This window comes from Strongylocentrotus purpuratus, unplaced genomic scaffold, assembly GCF_000002235.5.
Source record: "Strongylocentrotus purpuratus isolate Spur 01 unplaced genomic scaffold, Spur_5.0 spur5_scaffold_18, whole genome shotgun sequence".
NCBI lineage: Eukaryota > Metazoa > Echinodermata > Echinoidea > Camarodonta > Strongylocentrotidae > Strongylocentrotus > Strongylocentrotus purpuratus.
This window is the reverse complement of record NW_022145603.1, coordinates 26,447,830-26,472,711: the sequence shown is the minus strand read 5'-3', so window position 1 is coordinate 26,472,711 and position 24,882 is coordinate 26,447,830. Positions and strand designations below refer to the sequence as shown.

Genomic DNA, 24,882 nt, shown 5'->3' with positions numbered 1-24,882 from the left:
GTTTAATCCAAACTTTTTCAGCTATTTCTGTGTACAGTGCTTGTAACTTCACCAAGACTGGGCCAAATTTCTTATCATTTTGATGATTCCAGAACCTTGCAGTACACACCAATACTTATATGCTAGATGATCAACCTTTCTGATCGATTCCACACCGTTTCTTTCACAATGCAATGGCATGACCAGAACTCAACTTTATCTTGATAGCCGGTGGTCCCAGGGTGCTTGCTTTATACAAGCATACACATGCTTTCTTAGAAGTCGGGTAAAAAAAACAAAAGAACAAGCAAACTCACAATTTTGTACCACTTTACCAGACCTCGCCCTTCTCTTAACCCCAACATTATGCATCAGTCAATAGTGTCCAGCATATTTGAGATTAGACAGGGTTTTTCCATGGACCCTTGTCAAGGAGGCTAAATAGTGACCATGATCTGGTTTGGTTAAAGACACTGTCGGAAGTTACAAATTTAATAGAAAATTATACACATAAATTACAATTATATCAGTAATATGCTATTTTAGTGTTTGCCAGAGGAGTATTTACAGCTCTCTGAAAATTTAAAATCTAAAGCTTTGAATATCGGAAATTGTCGACCTAAACATGAGCTATCGACTTGATGACATCATCTTATGTGGAGTACACACATTCAAAATAAATTTGCATGAATTACGCATGGCTCATCGCCTCAGCTATATAGGTGAACCAATCGGGTCCATGTTATGTTATCACCGTAACTGCTGGGCAATTCCACGGTAACGGAAGGACACTCAGACAAGATTTTTGAACTTCAGGTTCATACTAAAAGAACTGTTTTATTAGTATAAGATGTGAAACAGTACAGATATAATACCTATATAAGTGCCTTTAATTCTCCCCAAAAAAATTGTCATTATAGTTAAGTAGTTTAAGAATGTGCATATTAATTATCTCGGTAACGGAAGGACATAAAAATGGACATGGTTTTTCCAGTTAATTAGTGTTTATCCAAACTTTGTGAAGTTGATGAAGCTTTCCACTTGACTGAAACACATTTTGTTCCCCATAGTTTAATACATACTAATAAAACAGTTCTTTTAGTATGAACCTGAAGTTCAAAAATCTTGTCTGAGTGTCCTTCCGTTACCGTGGAATTGCCCTGCTGCAAATTTGACCCCTGCATGTTGGCCCATAATTTGGAGGGATGCAGAAAATGAAGTTTTAATGTGCTATTGTGCAATACTGGAAGGGAAAATATATTTTATTCCTTTACATTTGTATTCTATGTTCATTCAGCTTTCCATTGATATAAAGTTGTATTTCCATTGGATAGGGTCTTTAAGCAGCCAGAGATACATAGCCAATGGTTGCCGGTTCAGAGTACACATCCTAATACAATGAGGTGAGGTCTTGTTTAAGCAAAGGCTTAAAGAAAGGTGACATTTAGATGTGCTTGTGTCTGACATTTGTGTGTACTGGCCCAGAATAGAAACCAAATTGAATAATTACGGTGAAAGATGTAAACTGCCTCGTCAGAAATCTTCTCAGAATTTTCTGAGTTTCCATCATGCTTCTTGACCTTTTAAACTGCTTTTATCTGCTTTGTGGGCTTATTTGCAAAGTACTGGTAGTTTTTTTTTTTTTTACTTGAAATATGGCTTAGATTAACTTAATTGTTGGCTTAATTACTTTATTAAAAACAAGATCTTTTTTTCAGTATCAGTGGGTCATCACCTTCTATGATAACATTCTTTTTGAGAGGCCTTTAAACTTAAAATTGAGCTGTGAAAATATCTTGAAAGTTATTGAATAATTCTTTAATTTAAACTCTGATCCTCAAGTTGGTTCAATCTTTGTGAAAGATAGATACAAGATCTCCTAGCAAAATTGATGCTCCTTGTTCATAATTCACATACACAATAAATCTTTGATAATGCCTTTCAATCATGTATACCACTATGATTTGGTGTATGGACATCGATAAAACAATGTATACATAATTTCATATACGAGTAGTCAAATATAGATTTTACTTTTCGTTTGAATGACCAACTTCATGATCATGAAGATAAAAAAAAAAGCCTATATAAAGCATTTCAATATCTTTGCCAATCATCTATTGAAATTTGCAAATTTTTGTTTATACAATGACTATTATGTCATCTGAACTTGATTTCTGTGGGATACACAGTAGGGTATCAAAATTGCCTTTGAATTGATTTCTCGGAAGCCTTTGAGAACATGAAGTCAAGTGTAGCTTGTAATAGACTAGTTCATAGTAAGCTTTTGTAGAAATGACCCCTGAATATCCACAGATCTTTTACACATAAAGTGATCCCACTTTGTAAATTTTAGAATAATCATTGCCAAAGTGATGGAGGTGCTTTATGAATACCTTTTTTTCCCCTCTTGATAAGAATCATTCCACATGTGTTTCATAGAATGCACCAATGAATGGTAATAACATAACTTTCATGGGCACGTATCCAGTATTTGTTTTCAGTGGGTTTCACAATTTTGCGAGTACAAATGACCTTTATCTGCCCATACGCAGATTGTATCTATGAACTGGGACCCGTTTCACAAAGCCTTTTTTAGATGCCAAATGACAAAACTCAGTGACAAATCTGTCGATAACCAATCAGAAGCAAGGATTTTACTAGCTTATAACAAAAACTATCATTCGCCACGTTTTGTGAAATGGGGCCCTGGTCTATTGCTCTGAGCAGTCTCTCACCTGTATATACTTAGGAATATGTACTTTTACTACTTTTGAAGGAAACCTTTTTTTATGTATATTATGTACAGGTTAAGTTTAAGTACACTTCTTTCCTCTTGTTATGTTAAATTCATTTATAATGCAAACTCAAACTAAGCTTGTTGTTTATATCATACTTGTACATCCATGTTTGCTGACAGATTCTTTTTTACAATTCTGTACTTCAGAATAAAATCATTAAATGCATTGCTGATGAAAAGTACTTGAAATATTTAGCCCTCTTATTTATTTATCACTGGTTTCTTTAGGAGGTAGTGTGAAAATGTGTATGTAGATGGTGGCTTAATGACAGGGAAATAGACTAGTGAAAACGAGCAAGAAAGAATAGTGGACAAACGGGAAGAACTGTGGGAGTGGGTGTGTGTGTGTGCGTATGTGTTTGTGGATAGGTGGGTGTGTACCAAGGTGAGGACCACGCGCAAAATGGGAACGTCCTCGGTTCAAGAACCCTGTAAATTGTTCAAAATTTGAGGCCCTTTAACATAGAGGTGCTCTATTTGATTGCACACACAAGTATAGGTCCTCGGTTGTTATATTCCTACTAAGGTGTACAGTGTATGTCCTCGAATAGGTAGTAACATACTAATGTGTATTATGAGTGCTCGATTTACAGCACAAACGTTTGCGGGCGGGTGTGTGTGCTGTGTACGTGTGTGTGTGTGTGTGTGAGAGAGAGAGATTGGAATAGAAAAAGATGGAGGGAAAGAGAAAGAGATTGAGAAGGAAAGATATCGAGGGGATGAAGTTGATCAGATACATGTACGGTGTTGTGTGAAAGAGGGACAGACAAAATGATCGAGAGAAGAACAGCCTGCAAAAGTGATGGACCTAATATTGGAGATTATGATCAATCATTTTGTACATCGTAAAACTTCAAATAAATGTTATCTAAAGGTTTTCCCTTTTTCCTCCACACAATTTGTCAATTCTCTCCGAAGTATATCTCTCTTATTGAGGGATACTGATGTTACCTACAAATCAGATGTTCCTTCTCGCAAACTGCACAATTTAGAGATTTATGACATTCGTAAGTGTTGGGGGATGTTGGGGATCACTCTTTCGGCTTTCAGCAACTCTTATTATAGCACTATATCCTAGATCGTGTGAAATAAATAGAACAACATCTGGAACTACATTTTAATTCGTTATTTCTCTCACTGTATCTTCTTCTTCCTCTACTCTTCCTCCCCCGTTCTTCTTATTTATCATCATCACCTGACAGGAATTAATTCTTTGAAATGCTAGATCTAGAGCGGCGTAATGGCAGCACAGCTAAAGCAGTGGTAATAATCTAATGTCCAAGTTTGGAAGCGCTTCGTGATTGTAATAAGCGCTATATACAAACTGAGTATCATTATCTTCTCCTTCTTCTTCTTCTTCTTCTTCTTTACCTCCTCCTCCTCCGCATTCTCCTTTTTTCCTTTCTATTTCTCCCTTTTCTTGCTTCTTCTTCGTTGTTGTTCTCTTTCCTCTTCGTTTCAATAATGTTCTTCTTTCGTTTTTGCTTACTGTACTCAAAGTATGCTATTACCAAAGTCTTTATTACATTTACATTACCGAAGCCTATGACGCTCAAGGTTCATGTGCCTGTGGAGTGATCTAAACTATGAATCATGTCTTTGATGCTTGTCCTATCTACAAATCCCATCACGGTGCTTTTGGACTTCGAGAGCTCAATGATGAGACAATCAGTTGGCTAAATAATGACCTTCTCATTTAGATGATGTACTCCTTGAAATTCTTTGTACGAACGAACGATCAGATATCCCTCACTCAGCAAAATTTCATTACCCAACCCAAATTAACCTACATTTACAAATGTCATATACCTTTGGGTGCTACACACTATTCAAGAACAATGATTGTTTGCCCGAAACCTGATAACCAAATATAGTACGAGGCATACCAGCATACTATATTTAATACTTCTTTTAATTAAAGATAAGCTTGAGTTCTGGTAATGATAGCAAACATGTTCTTACTAAATCAAATAAAACGTACACCGAATGTTCTTGATTACAAATAAATGACACGTGCGAAATGATTTTGGTAAAAAATGTATAGGGGCTGTGTCATGAGCTTATAAACATAATGAAATCCGGGTTAGTAGGCCCGACACCATGTGCTTTTTAATCACATGTTTTTTAGCAGGTTTTTATTTTTTATTTTACTGGTTCAAACGATCAATCTGCTGCAGGTCTAGCTAGGATAAACGATCAAGAATTAATTATAGCCATGATCTCGATCTCGGCACCCCATAACTCAATACTATCCTCAACCGTGTGAAAAAAATAGAACCAAAAGGAACTACATTTGAATTCTTTATTTCTCTCACTGTATCTAGCGCGCTTCTTCTTCTCCTCCTCCTCTCTTGTCTTCGTCATCGTCATCATAATCTTGTCCTTGTTCTTGTTCTTCTCCTCCCCTTCTCCTTTCTCCCCCTTTTTGTTCCTTCTTCTTATACTTGCTTTTTCTTCATTCTTGTTATTGTTGTTGTTATTGTTGTTGCTGTTGATCTTCTTCCTCTTCGTTTCAATAATGTTCTTCTTTCGTTTTTCCTTATTGTACTCAAACTTTATCAAAGTTTGCTATATTGTTTTTTTTTATCTTTCAAAGATATTTGCAGCAAATGCCTGTCACGGTCAAGGTTCAACTCAATAAATATCTTTAGTCAGCAAAATGTCATTACCCAACTAAAATTAACCTACATTTACAAATGTCATATCAATCCCCTTTGTGTGATACAAAAAGAATCAAGGGCAAGGATTGTTAGCCCTGAACCTGGTCACTAAGTAGGCCAATTTAAACTATGCATACCAGCAAACTATATTAACACTTATTGGCGTTGCAAGAAAGCTGCGATTGATTGCAAGTTGCAACATTTGCAACCGATATTTGCAATCAATTATTGCAACTCAACTGTCTTGCAACGCCCCACTAGTCTCCTAAGTTTCCTAAGATTTTGTTAGGATTAGAGTTTTAACAATCAATTTGACTAAGTATAGCTTTTACCCCCCCCCCCCCCCCTCTCTCTCTCTCTCTCTCTCTCTATCTTAATAATGGGGCGTTGCAAGAAAGTTGGTTGCGATCAATTGCAAATTTGCAATTAATCGCAAGACGTACGCTTGATTTGGGGGATTTGCAATTGATTGCAACTTTCTTGCAACGCCCCATAAGACTTTAACTTCTTTAAATAAATAACAATCATAGTGAGATGAGACTTAAGTAAAAAAAAAAAAAAAAAAAAAGTGTTCTAGAATTCAAGTACTTCCATACCTTTGCTTGACCATTTGGATCCATTATTATTTATGGTGTCGTACCTCGTCAGCAAAGTGAGTGGGGTGAGGGGATCGGCCGCCCCTGTCTATAATAGCAACAATTAATGTATGCAATTCGAATTTTGACTGATATTGAAATACATGTATTCGTAACAGGTGAATGACATAATTTGTAACGAGGCACTTAAACAAGATTTGTACATTACATTTGATTACATTATGAAAATGACATTTGATGTTGGTAGAGAAGGCCCTATTGTTTTTTTTTTTAATTGATGTTTATATTAACATTCTGAACTATAGCTAAGTGTCTACTTTCTTCTTCTTTTTTTTGCTGAGTGAATATGTATTTATCCGAAAGTCGGTTTAAGAAGAGCAAAAAGATGTCACGGTAAAATAGGAAAGTTTCATGCCTTAATCCAAACGTTCTTTTATTAACCAACAACATTTTGGACGTTAGCCAAGTATTAAACGTCTTTCTCAATTGATTATGCCCACTCGATCCTCTTCGTCTCGAGTGTTTATTCTGTTTATGGTCACTGTTTATTCTGTCCAGGGCATTTGACCCCCTTTCAGTTGGCTGAATGGCACGATATGCCTACAATTGAATTGAAACCCTTTGAAGCAGACGATTTGAATACAAATTCCGCTTCGAAATAAACGACTTTATGGTTCACTGATATCTGTACATTATATCCAGGAAAAGAGAGGAGAGTGAAAGAGAAAGAGAAAAAGACAGAGAGAATTTTTAAAAAAAGAGAACAATTTTCAAATAATTTGACCGGGCCACTTAAGCCATAACCCATCTACAGCTCAAGTCCCTCATTCATATCGCAGGCTCAATACTGGATCTAGCCGGTTCCTCACACAATGGATTAAGTTTAATTCAACAGAAATAGATAACGTCACTATATTTGCGAGGTAAATATTGGTCAAGATAAATAAGCCGGGGTATATGATTTGCCAACGTCCGCATGGGTGCCACGAATTGTTCATACCTTTTTTGTTGTTGCAAAGATATAGACATATACCCCCTACATAGGCTTTTATATTGTCGAGGTAAGTAGACCGTGTCCAAGCCGGGACAACAACATATGCTACCCGAAAAAAAAAAAGCTCCAGGGTTTAATTCATCAAAGATATATTATGTATAAATGCAGTGGTTGCCATTATGTTTTAGTTTAGGCTTCGGGTTTGGGTTCGGTATAGTACCGAAGCTGTGACATCGTGCAAATCTATTTTGAGAATTTCTCGATTTGACATTCATTTTATGAAAGAGCATCAAAAATAATGTCCAAACGTCGAAAAACCAATTGAATATGTTAAGTTTTAAGTAAGATGAGATATGACCATCCGAATAAATAGATTTCCTATTGAAATTCATTTATGCTTAACATATTCAACTGCATGGTTTTCAATATTTGGACATTATTTGTTTTGCTCTTTCGGAAAATGAAGTTTAAATTTGGAATCTCTAAAAATAGTTTTTTTTATGACGTTACTCTTCACCACTCTATAAATTTTGAATTGGTCCAGAGCTGAAGTTTGGAATTAATTAGTAAGCTATACCGTGTGAGTCAAAAAAAAGTTTACACGTAGAAAATTGCTAATTATTTTCAAAATCATTTATGAACGTACATTATTATACATCTTATGAAAGAGTGTTTTATCCCAAATCATTTGGTATCATTTTTGTGTGGTATGTGTTCACGCTTGGATGAACATGAGGCATTGTTTGCGAGAGTGCAAAAATCGACTTGCGCCAAAGTTGCTTATGTGATGTTTAAATAAAACAATTGGGATTCGGGTATTAAATCGGTTTTTGCAGATCCAAATAACATCCCTTACAAAATTAATCATGCCACACATATCAAATATCGAATATCAAAGAACATTTGTGTGCGTGTGTGACTTTGCTTCTGTACAAAATAATATGTAATGCATTTCATTTGATACATTAAATTCATTCTCTCACTCCGCTAATCCCCACATATTACATGCAATAGGCATCACTTTGGCGCAATTCGATTTGTGCACTCTCGCAAACAATGCCTCCTGTTCATCCAAGCGTGATCAAATGCCACACAAAAATGATACCAAATGATTTGGAATAAAATACTCTTTCATAAGAAGTATAATGATTCACTGTTCATAGATGATTTTTTTAAATAATTAGCAAATTTGTAGGTGTAAACTTCTTTTTTGACTCACACGGTATGTCCTAGCTGGTTCAGCGGCATTATGCTGCGGCTACAGCTCCAAGCTTTAATTTCGTGAACGTAAACGTAAACGGTACAGGGTCAGGGTTGGGGTTAAGGTTGAAGTTGGTTTAGCGTTATATTTTAGGGCTCTGTCCAGCTAGGGATGGGGTTAATTATGAATTATGTTAACAGGTAACTGACAACTGAGCAATTAATTGCCGCCAGGGCATTGTTTCACAACCTTGATTATATAACCTTAGATCATCATTGTTTGCGTACGTATTCGATGCACTGTCCGGGTTGTCCTGCTATAGCTCTATAGCAAATATAGACCCGACTGGCATATAAAATCGGACGCACCGAATCATGACATAACCAGTGCAGCGGGTGACGGTCGACAGAACCTGATTTCTTTTTATTCTCACGACTAACTGTGTATTATACCCTAGCTTTGCCAGTTGACATTGTTGGGCTAGAGTTTTCCTGCCGTACGTCGAGACACCATGGAAAACCCTGTGAAGATTGAGCCGATGGCTTTCGAAGACGAGGCTGTCTTGCATGCTAAGTGGCCCAGCATTGACGAGGTTCGCGCTTCGAATCCCATCAAGGGAGTCGCTGCCAAGTCAGAAGGGGGCGATCGGGTTCTAGAGGTAGAATGGGCGTCAGGGGAGAGGCAGGTGTATCCCTGCATGTGGCTCAGGGACCACTGCCGTTGTACTATTTGCTTTCACGCCGAGCACCAAACCCGACTTACAGATTTCATGGTAAGTTTATAGAACTTTCATCAAAGATTGTGACAAGAACATGATTTCAACAAACTCCTTGTCATGTCTCTCCTTCATTAAAAAAAAAAAAAAAAAAATCAATTTTAGTCGGAGAAATTGTAGAGCAGTCTCCCAAATAATAGGCCGTATTTAAAGTTACCCACTACACTACTCGGTTTAAAATGTAGGTACAGTGAAACCTGTCTATAAAGACCACCGGAGAGAGACAAGAAAAGTGGATAGGCAGGTGGTCTTTGTGTACAGGTGCCAACATTCATGTTTCAATAAGAAACCATTTTCAAGGGAAAACAAAAAAGTCTTCTTTGTAGACAGGTGGTCAGTAAAGCAGGTTTGACTGTACGTCTTACCCCTCCCCCCCCCCCCTATATGACGGACCACTGACATTCACCTGATGCGAGTTATATTTTCAATCAGCTTACAATCAGTAGTTGCTGCTATTAAGTGGAGGGCCAATGACAGTTATCACGCTTAGTTTTTGAGTTGCCTGCCACGTACTACGTATATACCACACAAACTAAGCACATCTTGTTCATTCGAAAGATTGTATCATAATACACAATATTTCAGAGGTGGTATTTTATTTTACTTGTAGCGAACACCCCTAAATCGGAGGGGGCGTTCCAAAAAAGAGCCCTTAATTTGACGAAAAATAGTATTTTGTGAATTACATAGGGGGCTTGGCAGAGTCCCTGTCGATGGTTGCTGAGCAGTTTTGCCCCCCCCCCCCCCCCCCCCCCCACTCCGAGAATGGAGGTACGCACATTCCAGTTCCCAAAATCTCCGGCTCGTAACAAAAGAAAAAGGTCTACCCGTATTGACTTTACACAACGGATTTATGCTGAAAGGGGGGGGGGTGCTGGGAACACGCATATGCGTACCCTAATTAACACTGAGTGTGGGGGAGGGGGGGGGGGGTGGCAATTCGGAACATTCTAGATAGCCGTCGTGAGCGATAAAAACTCTAATCCATCTCTTGAATAGGCCATTTTCGTAATGTTACCAAATTTAATCCATAAGTCTTTGTGAAGTGCCTCAATACAAATTATTTCATTCACCTGATAAGAATAATAGTATTTCAATAGTCAGAATGCAAACTGCATATATTAAGTGTTGCTAGGTAGGTCAAGCCGTAATGTTTGTCCTACCTGGCAACAACTGATGTATGCAGTTCGAATTCTGTCCATTGAAATACTATTATTCTTATCAGGTGAATGAAATAATTTGTATTGAGGCACTTCTCAAAGACGTATGCATTAAATTTGGTTACATTACGAAAATGGCCTATTGAAATTGCACTGCCCCTATTGTGTGCTCTTTTTAAGCCCCATTGTCCTACTTGTAGCTACTTGCTCCCTCTATATAGAAAACTTCCCCAATCGGTGCCTGTTGGTCCCCCATGATCCTCTTTTACTTATGTTAATTGAGAGCTGAGTTAATGTGATAGCCACCTGTCAGTGACCTCGCTGTGTGGTCTAATCCCTTCTGGCCCAGTAGTATTGACAGTCTTTAAAGGGTACAGAAAAGCCCTCATAATGGGCATTCAACCTCATTCAGTGGCCCATATTATTCAGTTTGAAACGCACTTCTGGTCAAGAATAGTAGGAGAATCCGTATGCATAAAAAGGATTAATTCTTCACTGAACAGGGATAATTACCTTTCTTCGCTCCAGTGATCTCGAGGTAGCAGACAGCAAGAAAATTGTGTAAATAATGAAAGGTCATCTCTCCGATATTGATATATGGAAATTAACTTCTTTTGATAAAACTCAATTTTTCGAAACAATTCACAAAATTATGTATTTTTTACTTAAAATGTCGATGTTAATTAATCCCAAGTCCGTTGAAATTGGTGTCAAAACGTAGATTTAATTGCCTTTTATATGACACCACTTTCATGGTATTAAGCGCTAAATAAAAAATAGATATTATTATTATTATTTGTCAAAAGGTCCTCTCTTTTGGACGGTCCCTCCGATTTAGGGGTGTTCGCTACATATACAAAACTACCTCTGAAATATTGTGTATTACGATAAAATCTTCCGAATGAACAAGGTGTGCTCAGTTTGTGTGATGGTGGCAGGCAAATCCCGCTTTTTTTTAACTTTGGCCCTCCAGTTACATATCCGTCGGACAAAACCCTAACAAGTTAAAGGGATAGTTGAGTTCTGTTGCAGAGGGCGCTACACAAAGTATTTTTGTGAGATAATGAAAAACTGAGTGTCAAATTGGAAAGAACATAATATTTAAACGACAAAATCATCTTTGCTTAATCAAATCGGTTCAATGACGGCTGAAATATAATATAATACTTGTGTACCACCACAAATATTAGATATTTTGAAAAATTTGAAAGAAACCGTTGAAAAAACGAAATAACGCCTTTTAAATCATATTTCAGCCGATGCCGATGTTGGCTGTTTTGTTGGCATTTTCGTGCTGCTTATATTACCCACAATTAGCCGGCTCATGTATTGTTATGTTTAATTAAATAATTAATTAACGGTCACCGTGTTTTTTTTTTTTAAGTGGAGCTGAATTGGTATGATCGTAATTGCTAAATTTCACACATTTTGGGGTCTAAACTTACTAAAAGGGCACTATTTTGTCATAGATAAGAATAAGAGCAATAACCATGCACTTTATAGGGATTTGCGGTCTGAAAACAGAACTCAACTATCCCTTTAACGGTTATCATCATCAGGAAACACCGTAATTACCCTAGCCGTTATCTAAATGTGATAATATATTTGGAGGCTATTTTTTATATTTTTGTGGTATTTCCTAAAAAGCTGGATCATTTTGTTCTATTTTCTCATGGAAAAAAGGGGGAAAAGAGACAAAAACAATTTATTGCGCTGTGTTTGTCCTCACTATTTATACGACTTGGTTGAGACTACATACTGTAAGATACTACATTGGTGACAATTATACCTGAGCAATGTACCATAGCTATGTCTAGGTTACCAAAAGGAAAACTTAGAACTCGGTCTATAACTTCTTCTCGTTGAAATCTATTCTCTGGCCATTTGTATTGTTCTGGGTCATTGAAGCTCAGTCCCGATTGGACTGGAATTGACAGCAGTACAACATTTACAAAAGTATGCAGTTGTGCATTGAGTCCCAGCCTGATACTGTCAAGCCAAGTCTCAGACCTATTCTATAACGTCTGCTTCCATTTCTGATTCCTTTTATTATGTTTAATCAGGCCTTACTTGAATAAAGTGTTAGCAATTATTTTATAATCCTCAGTATTTAATACTCGACCTGCCAAAGTACATTCAGAACGTTGTCGTCCATAAAGTCGGGATTAAATTTCCTTACCCCATTTCATGAAATGATTGCAAAAATATGGTTTATTCTCGACAGGTAAAGTATATTTTCTCAGAGCTTTATCGATCAACCTCTGTGACTCTTCAGATTGGTCAATAACGTTCTGAGAAGGCGTACAATTTATCTATCAAGAATAAATCAAGATGGGGTGGTGGTCTTGTGGATAAGTTACCGGACTGTAGATCACAAGGTACGTGGTTCGAATCCCAGCACAGCACTAACATCATTTTCCAAGACGTTAATCTAAATGTTGCCACTCTATCCAGGTGCAAAAAATAATGCTTGAGCGCTAGTTACTTTGGCGGATCAGCTATAAACAAGATAATAAGTGCCATGAGCGTCCCTGCTTGACTGATATGAGCGCTATATCAGAAGCCATCAATATTCTTAAATCATATTGTCACAAACTCACAATCCATCCATGGAAAGAGGTAAGAGAATTATTCCAACTTTGCGGGCAACATGTTTGATGGTGTATATAAGAAGTATCGTAGTCTAGTGGGTTAAGCACTTGGCTTGAAATTCAAAGGTCGTGGTTCGATCCCCTACACGGCACTTTGGCAAGGCATTAATCTTAATTTGCCACACTCAACCCAGGTGAGGTAAATGGGTACCTAGCACGAATTAATTCCTTGACATGCTGGAGCGCTGTAATTGCAGCTAAGCTAAAGCCGGGGTAACAATAAATGCTCCTCGGAATGACATTTCTAGATAGACGGCGCTATAGAAATGCATATTTTTATTAAAATAATCATTAATATAAGTCGTTTATCATCATCTTATTCAAGGAACTTGATCTCAATATCGACATCAAAACGGTGACGGTGAATGACGTCGACCAGACGATCGCCATCACATGGACAGACGATCACCAAAGTCTGTATTATGCCAACTGGTTGCTATGCAACCGCTTCGACCAAACAGAAGCAGATCCCATCCGGAGCATTGAACCTGCATACTGGGATGCGAGTACGTTGGAGAATGACCACATGCGCACCTTCAAATATTCAGGTAAAACATGATACACTGTAAGATGATGTTTAAAGCCCCACGGCGCTACTTATAGCTACTTGCGCCCTCTATATAGCAAACAATGCCTTATCGATGCCTGTTGGTCCCCCATGATCCCCTATTTCTTATATTAACTGAGACTTGATTCGATGAAATAACCACCTGTCAATGACCTTGCAGGGGGAGGTCTAATCCCCCCTGGCCAAAGTAGTACAAACGAGCTTTAAAGCATTGTCAAAAGTGGGGACACGTAGGTGTCCTGCCAATTTTTGAGTGACTTTTTCTAAATTTCCCAAAAGTTGATCGGACACATTAATACCCTCATGTTTATGTCTATCAGTATAATGTCGGAAAATAAGAGCTTATAAACTGTATCAGGAAATTTGTATGTCCAATAGATTCATAAATGATATGAAAACAGGGCTAATCAGCATTAGCAGTAGACCTATAATTTGCCTTCATATCAATATAACCATGTTATACAACCAGGTGGTGTTTCACAAAGATCCTAAGTTGAACTTATCTCTAAGTTGGACTTAAAACTTATGGAAAGCCGTTAACATCATTGAAAATATTTTGTAAAAGTTATTTCAAAAGGCATAAAATGTAGATTCAAATCATTCATATTTTCTATTATCAAGGATATTTCATGTTCTTGATGTGGAATTTATGTTTTTGGAAATAATTAATTTTAAGGCTACAAATGGCACTCAATAATTTTTAAGTCCAACTTAGAGTTAAGTTCGACTTAGTATCTTTGTGAAAAACCCCAGACGCTATATTGACGTACATGTATGTAGGTATTTCGGCGCCAGGGGCACCATCAGCAGAAGTACATGTTCCTCCATTCTGACAGGGCGCTGCATCACAAGGATCAATTACTGAAGAAATAAAAAGACATGTCTTCCCCTTCTCCCTTTCTCTTTCTCTCTTTTTGTTGGTGCGCCCCTTTTAAGTGCCACCTGGGGCACATGCCCCCCTCCCCCATTAGATACGCCACTGTGTTAAGTACCGGACAAATTATTTCGTACTGTGAACAATTAGTGCAATTTATACATGTAATCTTAATTCACTTGTGTATATAAACTAGATGTTTTTGTTATTTACTCTCATCGTTCTTGAGATTAATTAGAAATACAAAGTTAGATATTAATTGAGCATGAGTTTGATAAAGGATAAATAGTGTGTTAAGTGGAACATCATTTATCATTTTTATCAGTTAGTAGGCTACTGCTTTCGTGAATAATTTCATATATACATTTTTCGACCAATCAGACGTCATCGATTCAGATCACGTGTTGTACGACATGCAAATGCAGCTGAAGAGAGTGGGCCTGGTCTTAATACAAGGCACACCTGCTGAGAAGGGTCACATGATGAAGCTAAGCGATAGGATTGGCTACATCTGTGGTACGTCATACGGGTAAGGAAATACATTGATTCTTTAACATTTTGCAAAAATGAAAACGAACAGCACATACCGAGATAATTCTTGTTTAGAGCCATTTCATTTGAAGCCTTATAAAACAAAACTCAAGTATTTAATCCAGTTTAACTCTTTCAAGATATGATGTTAAAGGTACTATGTCCCATTGCAGGCCCAAAAAAAGAAAAGTTTAAATTCCAATGGCATTTGAAAGAGAATACTAATTTAGAACTTCCCTAAGAAAAAGGGGGCTTAAAAATGTCTTTAAGTGGGGAAAATAACAACTATTAGCTGTCGAATCGACTTAAGAGCTATAGAGCCATGAAGTAGTAGTCTGATTTTAGACCTTTGTACCGAATGGTCGTACGTTTTATGCTGCGCAAAGATTCAATCAGTTTAATTTGGGCCATTACAAGAAGTGGGTTATTGATGTAGACAAATGCTCATGTACCCTTTACAGCTCATTTTATGTATGTTATTACCAAAGAAGAAAAAACCGGTCAGTCACTCAATAGTGTCTGACAGTGAAGTTTAGCAAGTAAATGGGTTTCCTTGCATAATTTGAATATTAGGACACTGCTAAAGTTTAAATTTCACAGATAGGACATACATGACATATTCAGAATTCCTGCAAAGTTCGACAGAATATGATGTTTGCTGCAAACGGGACATAGTACCTTTAAGGCAATATTAAATGACCTTATAAAGTAAAAACTCGCTGGGGGTAATTTCATTGTTATCTCTTTTTCAAGTTCGCCCACTCTCTCTCTCCGCATCCTCTAGCTCAACCCTCATGCCGTTGTTGGTATATATATGTATATATGCCAAATTATCCTCATCAGTATTTTTTAAAGCACCAATTAACAAATGAATGGTTTTGAGAAAAAATAAGGTAGTTGGATTAGCCTTTTGGTGTATCATTATGACAGTAAAAAAATATATAAGTTAAGCTAAACCAGTATAATTTGTTTATAAAATAAGACAGTGTGCCCTTGGGGGGATTCTTCGGCTCTCTACATAAATGACACAAACGCCATGAACTGTCCGTCGATAAAAAAAAAATGTCCATTTAGCTTTTACGCAACAAACATCCATGCAGAGGATAATAATAAGCCAACATACTTTAGACCATTTTAGTAATGTAATCAAATTTAATGGTAAAACTTAGTTAAGTGCCTCGTTACAAATAATTGTGTTAACCTGTTATGGATAATTGTATTTTAATAGAGAGAATGCGAATTACATACATCAATTGTTGTTGCTTTATAGGTCGGTCAAACAGTATAGATTGGTCTACCTAATAACACTTAATGTATGCAATTTGCATGATGACTATTTAAATGAAAGTATTCGTAGCAAGTGAATGAAATAATTTGTAGAGGGGTATTTATCCAAGATTTGTGCATTAAATTATACATTACGGAAATGGCCTAATAGGCCTAATTAGTAAACCGCTCAACATTCATCCAACTATAATACTTGTTGCAACTACTGGAAAAAATATAGTTCATTTCTCACCTTCTCCCTCTTTTATTATTATTTTAAAATCATATTTGCTTGATTGTTTCCAGTATCATCCTATAATACGATGTTCGTTGCGCTCAAATCTTGACACTTCATTGTCATATTATGCAGTAACTGTTACACATCTTAGTTGTACATATACATTAGCATTCAGGTAATATGTTACAGTACTTTTTCACCCTCTTTAATCTATTCATTTTCTCCTCATTTCCTCTTCTTTCCCTATCTTTGAATATTCTCTTTCTTAATTAGGTCCTACATCTATAATGTATTGTTCGATAGATCGAAAAATCCGACTCAATTCTATACTTTAGGATTCTAGGATTTATGCCTTCTCTCTTTAAAAAATGGTAATGCTCCAGGGGGTGTTTCACAAAGATCCTAAGTCGAACTTATCTCTAAGCTGGACTTAAAAGTTATGGAAAGCCGTTTGCATCTTTGAAAATATTTTGTGAAAGTTATTTTAAAAGGCATAAAACGTTGATTCAAATAATTCATATTTTCTATCATCTAGGAGATTTTATGTTCTTGATGTGGAATTTATAAAAGTCTAAAATACTTGGATTTATGCGTTTGAATATAATTTATTTTAAGGCTACAAATGGCTCTCCATAATGTTTAAGTTCAACTTAAAGTTAAGTTGTGAAACAACCCCCAGATCTTGCTAATGATATTGTGTATGTACAAATTTCCTTCTTTATAGTAGTATGTTGATATGGAAAAAAGGATGAGAAGAAGATAATTGTTACTTTAATATTGACTTTGAATTTGTACATGATGTCTAGAACGACTTCACAAATCTACGGAAGTAGCGATTGGGCCTTTGGTCACCCATCGTACGGCCTAGAGTACCGACCTCTGCACTCAGACTATTCTTTCATTGATGATTCACATGGGGTAATTATAATAATAATAATAATAATAATAATAATAATAGTAATAATAATAATAATGATGATAATGATACATGCAATAGTAATTAAGATAGTAATAATAATAATAAAAGTAATAACAATAATAATGATGATAACGATGATACATGTAATAAAAACTAAGATAGTAATAATAATAATAATAATAATAACAATAATGATGATAATGATACATGTAATAATGATAAAGATAGTATGATAATATTAATATTGATATTAATGATAATAAAACCAGTTTCTCAGCTACCGCTTTTCCATTACATTATATCTTGTTTTAATTGCTGCTAATGTTAATATAGTATGTTAACTTTCCCAGGAATTTACATGTTATGTTAATTTCTTTAGTAATGTTAATAATATTTGATTTTCTTGATAATTTAAGTAATGTTAATTCCATTAGTAATGTTAATTTTGTGTAGTAATCTTGATTTGTGTACAGCGCGTTGAAACTTGTATGTCACAAGCGCGGTTCTAGGCACCTCCCCCTGGACATCCACTCCCCGGATAACCACGCCCAGTCCACTACCCCCTAGGACAACTACCCCCTAGGGCAACCACCCTCGAGGACGACTACCCCCCGGGACAACTACCCCCAGACAAATGCCCCCTAGGACAACTACCCTTAGGATAACTACCCCCGGACAACTACCCCCGGATAACTACCTCTTAGGACAACTGCCCTGGACAACCACCCCCTAGGGCAACCACCCTCTAGGACGACTACCCCCCGGGACAATTACCCCCTGACAAATGCCCCCTAGGACAACTACCCTTAGGATAACTACCCCCGGACAACTACCCACGGATAACTACCTCTTAGGACAGCTACCCTGGACAACTACCCTAGGACAACTACCCCCTAGGATATGTGTTTGGGGGGTAGTTGTCCTAGTGGATGGTTGTCGTAGGGGTTAGTTGTCAGGGGTAGTTGTTCTAGGGGTTAGTTGACTGGGGGTGGTTATCCGGGGGTGGATGTCCTATAAAACCCATACAAGTCATTTTCATAACACGTGTTCATAACTAGCACCAATTCTCGATGTTTGGATCTTGTAGGTCTTCGCCATGCATTGCATCAGTCAGATCGACGGTAAGGGCGGTGAATATTTCTTTGTAGATGGCTACAAGGCTGCCCAAGACCTCCAGAAGACCAACCCGGAAGCCTTCCAGCGTCTTACCAAACCCTGCTGGGAGGGACGGGTCAAAGCCTGGGTCGTCAATGACAAGCATTACCACCACAGCGTCAGCGCACCAATTAAGTAAGTTAGTCATCGTATATGATGACCTTTCGATCTATAGCTTTGATCATGGATTTAACTAGCATGATCATTGATTTAACGAGCATGATTCTGATTCACTCAACAAATCTTGTTTGTCGATCCCCCTCTCGCTCTCTCATTCTTAATTCTTTCTTTCCCTCGATTCTTTCCCGCGATTCTTTCCCGCACATTCCCCTTAAGGTTTTCAATATACACACACCCTTCTCTCTCTCTCTCTTTCTTCTTTCTGTCTATGTTTCTTTCTCTCCAATCCACAAATATCTATTGTATTATAGTACAGGATTTACAGTTCCAATATCTGGACTTGTGTTTCATACGGTACCAAGAATATTGGTATCCTGAACATGGTTAAAGACTTTTAAATTGTCCTTTATATATTTTTTCCATCCAAGATCTAAACAAATGATTGCCCAAAGGCCTCCTAATTGCGATGTCAGGATATTTATTTTTTTAAGTCTAAACTTCGTGCACGGCCTGATTTGTGGCGGCCCTGGATTCGCCAATTAATTGATCAGAATATCCCAGCATGTTGAACCAAATGGAAATAACCAATTCGATCTTTCCCAAACCAATTTTTTTAAATCGGAAAAGCACTACTTGTAGCTACTTGGGCCCTCTATAGTAGCAAACAATACCTAAGCGGTACCCATTAGTCCCCCATGATCCCCTTTTTCTTATGTTAATTGAGAGTTTATTTGATGAGATAACCACCTGCCAGTGGCCATGCAGGGAGGTCTAATCCCTCCTGGCCAAACTAGTGCAGATAGGCTTTGAATGAATATTCTTCCATTGCTTTATTTCTCTCTCTCTCTCTCTCCCTCCAGACTCAATGAAGCCGGTGAAGTTACCAAGCTCACTCTCTGTGACTTCTGGAGGACGTCCGTCATGAGACTTCCGGTGGGCGAGGTGTGTGATACCTACCGGGCGTTGAGGGCGCTAAAGGACCTTTTATATCGCAAGGACCACACCTTCTGCCATAATCTACAGCCAGGTAAATTGGCATCGCTAAATTTCATTATAAAGAATTAAACGCATTAAAAAAAAAGAAAACCATATGAATTTGACTTTGTGGCTATGAATATATACAAAAATGATGAAAGAGGAAAGATTCATGAAAAATCGAACATAAATTTCCGACGTACATAGAGTTCAAGCAAAGGTTCAACTTGATTTGTTCCTATTTTTACACACCAACAAACAGAGATATAAAATAGAAATTACATATCAAGTCTATAGTTGTAAACCGTCATTAAGTCTGTGTAAACCTTTCAGCTCAAAATACATATGCATTGGGTAACTGTCCTTAAGCATTGCCTCTGTACGTGAAGTGAGTGGTGAAATATGAAATTCGACCAATATTACAGCTTTATTCTCTGACTTTGTTGCTAATATTGTGGATGTTCTTGATAGTATGTAACGAGTATATGTAGGCCAGCAAATGTCATTCGTTGCGTTATAGTGCTTTTTATTTAGGCTCCCCACATTCTACATTTTTTTGTAAAACTTGCCTGTCATTTCTATACATTTCGAAACGTCGTAGGCCTACTTATTTTCCGTAAATTATACTTAATTTGAAATCTTCATTTTTGTTTGTGTGTGAGATCTATACGCTTGTATAAAAATATAAAAAATTAAACTGTTTATCGATGTAAAATGTGGAATAAATAAATTTCAAACTTCAAACTTCAATAGTGGGGGAATAATAACATAATTGATGAAAACATTAATTTTCGTTCGCCTTTTTAAAAAATCCTTAGGTGACATGATGCTAATACATAATCACAGACTTCTCCATGGAAGAAAGGATTATCATGACACGAAGCCCTCTACAGTCCATCTCGAGACAGGCTACTTTAAGTGGGACAGCTTTGATACCCGGATGCGAAAGGTGAAAATGAATTTAGACAAAAAAGAAAAAAGTAACAACTCCACGGCTTCGAAAGTCAACGGTCACCAGAGCAACGGAATTCAAAGATAAAACATGGACAGTTATTTATTTATCAGTTTCCTTCAGAGCAAGGTGAACAGGAAGGATATCAATCGTCGGAAGTCCGATTGGGTTAATGCCAGCTGACAGGTCAATGTCAATGCATTAAAAGTTCTGAATTGATATTGAATTGAATTGATATCTTTATTTATACACGGTTAAAAAAAAAAGAACAAACAGTTACAAGACTGATTTCCATTGGGGCCGTGTGAAACAATGTAAATACATAGAATTAACATAAAAATGACAATGGTACGTCAAATGACATATATTTAAAACAAACAAGAAATAATCAAGATAAATATTAAAACAAATAACGATAGAATAGTACTGCCGAATAATCATGAGTGTCCAAACAAGAGTGCTGTAAATATACTTAAAATTTGAATTCAAATTGGTAATAAGAATTGTTACTAGTGCATATAAACTGCCAGAAATGATGTATAAAAGAATCAAATGTGGTTGGTCAAGATACTGCATTATCATTAAGGATATGACTACAATTTTTTTTTAAAGTCAGTTAAAGAACACTTAGAAAGTGAAGTAAAGTCGATGGATTAAGTCCAAAAGTTATTTAATTCTCTGAGCTAAACAAAATAACTCAATAGATCAGATTTGGGATGAGAATTTCTTCAAATAAGAAGAGAAAATAAAATGTTCTTTTCTTTCGAAGGACTCAATATTCGAATAATACCAAAAGAGAAATTCAATATTTCGGCCGAGTATACGTATATATAACAAAGTCTATTATTCACAACGGTGAAATTGAAGTTTATGGAATTAATATGGATCATATTTGAGAGTTTATAATGCCTGCATGTTTAAATTGTCATGTGAATTGTGTTTACTATATTTATAATAATGTCGCATTTTATTTCATAAATATTATTGGATATAATGCGTTATATTTTACATATCAGTATGATTATATATTATAATGTCTCTTATACCATGACAAATTAACCTACTATACAGTATATGTATTTGTCATGCTTACCATATTTAAAATATTGTTGCATTTTATTTTACAAACATTATTGGATATAATGTGTTATATTTTATGTATCGGTATATACTCTTATACCATGAAAAATTAACCTATTAAACAGTGTATGTATATTTGTCATGCTTTGTTAGAAGATGATTAAAAGAAGGAAACAAATATCACATTTCAATTATAATGAATTGAGCTATAATACGAGAAACTTGTGTTTATATGGTCTTACATCAATAATACACACCCCTCGATCAATTGCAAATCCCCCAAATCAAGCGTAGGCCTAAAGTCTTGCGATTTATTGCAAATTTGCAATTGATCGCAACTCAACATTTTTGCAACGCCCCATTCAGTAAGAAAGAGAGAGAGAGAGAGGGAGAGCACGAAAGAGATAGAGAGAGAGAGAGAGAGAGAAAGAGAGAGAGAGAGAGAGGGGGAGAATAAAAGGTAGATCTAGTGAACTTAGTTTAATTGTTAAAACTTTATCAACAAAACAAAATCCTAGGAAATTTAGGAGATAGTGGGGCGTTGCAAGAAAGTTAAGTTGCAATCGATTGCAAATATTAGTTGGAAATTTTGGAACTTGCAATCAATCATAACCTTCTTGCAATGCCCAACTACACTCACATACACACCTACTCACCGCGCACACTTTTTGTTTTCAATATATATATATTTTTTTATTGATTCCAAACAAATCATATCAGTCTTGGAAATAAAATACAGTTGTTTTTCATCTTGACATGAATACAAAACATATTCATTACATAAATTGTACGATTGATGAAAAAAAAATGAAATCAGTTGTAACATAAAACAAATAACCCCATCCAACTAAACACACTAATACCACCCCCACCCCCACTATGCGACACACACGCACACACACACACACACACACACACACACACCACGACCACCCGACCACACTTTCTCACGTACATATACCACACACTGTTCCTAGCCTCCTTAGAATACACAAAATTGGAGCGGCCGAAAAATAGATATATTCTTATTTATCAAAATAAAAAACAATTTTAAAAAATCGTTTAAACGAGGCTACAATAGCCCAGTGTTAAAAGTTCATAAATACTTCACTTGTTCCCACTTCAGTAAATGTAAGGTTAATTTACCTGCCCTCCCTGCAATATTCTTTTCTTCTTCCCTTAATTCCAACAGTTTTGTTTTTTAAACTCACCCAAAGACAATATTACGGACTTTCCTCTGCATCTATATATCCAATATTTCATTGCAAAAATAATTGTATTAAATATCTTTATTCGTGGGGAATTACCGGACAACTCTAAATGAATATTTACCCAATCGACATACCTTAATTCCATTAGCTCAAACTTACATACTGCAATAACCTGTGAACCTGTACAAACTCCCAGAACAAGTGTAAATATGTTTCAATCTTTTGCTTACAAAATGAGCACAAGTTATCTTCAACAAATATTGCTCCATGAAGCAGTTTATACTGAATTTCTCTTAGTCTGTTAACAAGAGTAACTTTCCTAGGCCTACTAAATATCTCCCTATATACCTCAATTGAAAAATCTGAAAATCCCCGTCCATCATGAATCTTCAAAACAAATAAATTTTGTAGCTTCTCTATGAAATATTCATAAACCTTCCTTGATAATAAATCTCTGAGGAGCTTCACAGTACCTTTAAACTGCATTTAAATGTCATAATCTTTTACATCTATGCACTAAACTCCAGTTATCCTTTTTCCGCTATTCTCAAAATAGCTTTCCCAATATTCCATAGATCAACAACTTTGTTTCCTTTTAACCCTAAATGTTGAAAATGAAAAATAAATAAAATAAAAATAATTACAGTGCTTATATAGCGCCTAACACTTACTTTGTCAGAAGTCTCTAAGCGCTCTACAATAATGCAGCATAATTACCCTGGCTTTAGCAGTGCAGCATAATACGCACTAACAACCCTAACCTACACTCACATAAACATCCACGTACCGCACACACAATCATGCTTTCTCAGTACAAACTCCCTCGCCACTGCCACTCGCGATCAAAATGGTCCCACGCAAAGTGGTCCTCACAGCGCGTATAATTCAGTTATAGATTCGACCAACAACAAAAAAAAAAAAAGAAGAAAAGAAATAGACCTACAGTTTATTTTCATTCCATTTAACATCAGTGTTCTGAAGAGAATGACGTAATCAAAATATAGGACGAAATATTTCTTAACTCTATGATGATAAACCATCATCATTCGACATGTTCACTCCATAACGGCAAAGACATTTTGTAAAGATATGCAATGAAATTATTTTTATGAAGAACAAATTGATTTAAAAAATAAATTTGCAGCATAAACAAGTATATAAAGATCAACACAAAACGCCAGGGCGACTTTTTAGATATTATTGATATTCAAATTGGGAACCATTTTAGGGGATGCATTTAATTTTAAATAATGTAGACCGGCTTTGCTGTTCGAAGATAGATTCATGATGTGCAAATTTGTATTTTCGTCAGCCAAATTAGCCTCCTTTTTTTTTTTTTTTTAAAGAAGAGAAGACATTATTGAACTGTACACATTTATTTACAAGTTCATCATAGTCTACGGCGCGTCCGGTATTACTAAAATCATTAAAAAAATGAGAGGAAAAGATTATACGTTAAAAGCAATAACTGCAATGCGTAGTTGCGTATTTTGAATGCACGAGATCACCTTTCGGCAAGTGCAAATGAATTCACATGAATCTTGACGGAATAAATTTGAATTTCCGATACGCTAAACTGAATGACCGAAGTATTATTTTGAATGACAGTCTCTGCCGAAAAGGGTGTTTGCTTAAGTCACCTAGCACCCGCTTGCCCCTCCAACTACATGCCATCATCGTCATCCCAACTTCTTTGTGGCGTCTACCCAACAAACAACGACCTTTTTTAAACCACCAAGGTTGTTAAGAACCCAGGTTGCTTATGAATGCAAGAGACAGTCATACACAATGATTGGGGGATGCCGCCATCTCTATCGCATCGCGAGGTCGTCGTTTATTACCAGCCTACCACTACCCATCCAGGAGAGGCTTCTCCCTCTGACACCTGATTTGATGTCTGCTGCCCTCACTGATCTCACCCGTGTAGGGATCGACGACTGGTATACCTGATTTTAAACCCCCACTGTCCTACTTGTAGCTACTTGCTCCCTCTATATAGAAAACTTCCCCAATCGGTGCCTGTTGGTCCCCATGATCCTCTATTTCTTATGTTAATTGAGAGCTGCTCTCTTAATTCCTAAGATTGAAAACTCAGTCTATTAGATTGAATTTTCAATCTGCCACAGATTGCTGTCAGGGACGAATCTAACCCGATTGAAAGTCAATCTACCATTAGA

The 24,882-nt window shown here is 36.5% G+C and overlaps 1 protein-coding gene across 1 annotated transcript; it reads left to right on the top strand.

Moving 5' to 3' along the window:
• Positions 1-8,596: 8,596 nt before the first annotated feature.
• LOC589740 (gamma-butyrobetaine dioxygenase) lies at positions 8,597-21,685 on the top strand. The gene is made up of 7 exons (XM_011667063.2): positions 8,597-9,002; positions 13,142-13,364; positions 14,640-14,787; positions 17,100-17,211; positions 18,300-18,502; positions 19,348-19,514; positions 20,281-21,685. The coding sequence occupies exons 1-7, from the start codon at positions 8,742-8,744 to the stop codon at positions 20,499-20,501; spliced, it is 1,335 nt and encodes a 444-aa protein (XP_011665365.2). The 5' UTR covers positions 8,597-8,741; the 3' UTR covers positions 20,502-21,685.
• Positions 21,686-24,882: the final 3,197 nt, after the last annotated feature.

Excerpts from the sequence above, each read along its gene's own strand:
- LOC589740 (XM_011667063.2), top strand. The coding sequence starts at position 8,742 with ATGGAAAACCCTGTGAAGATTGAGCCGATGGCTTTCGAAGACGAGGCT. Across the intron at positions 9,003-13,141 it reads CCCGACTTACAGATTTCATG|GAACTTGATCTCAATATCGA; the intron begins GTAAGTTTATAG and ends ATCTTATTCAAG. Across the intron at positions 14,788-17,099 it reads ATCTGTGGTACGTCATACGG|AACGACTTCACAAATCTACG; the intron begins GTAAGGAAATAC and ends CATGATGTCTAG.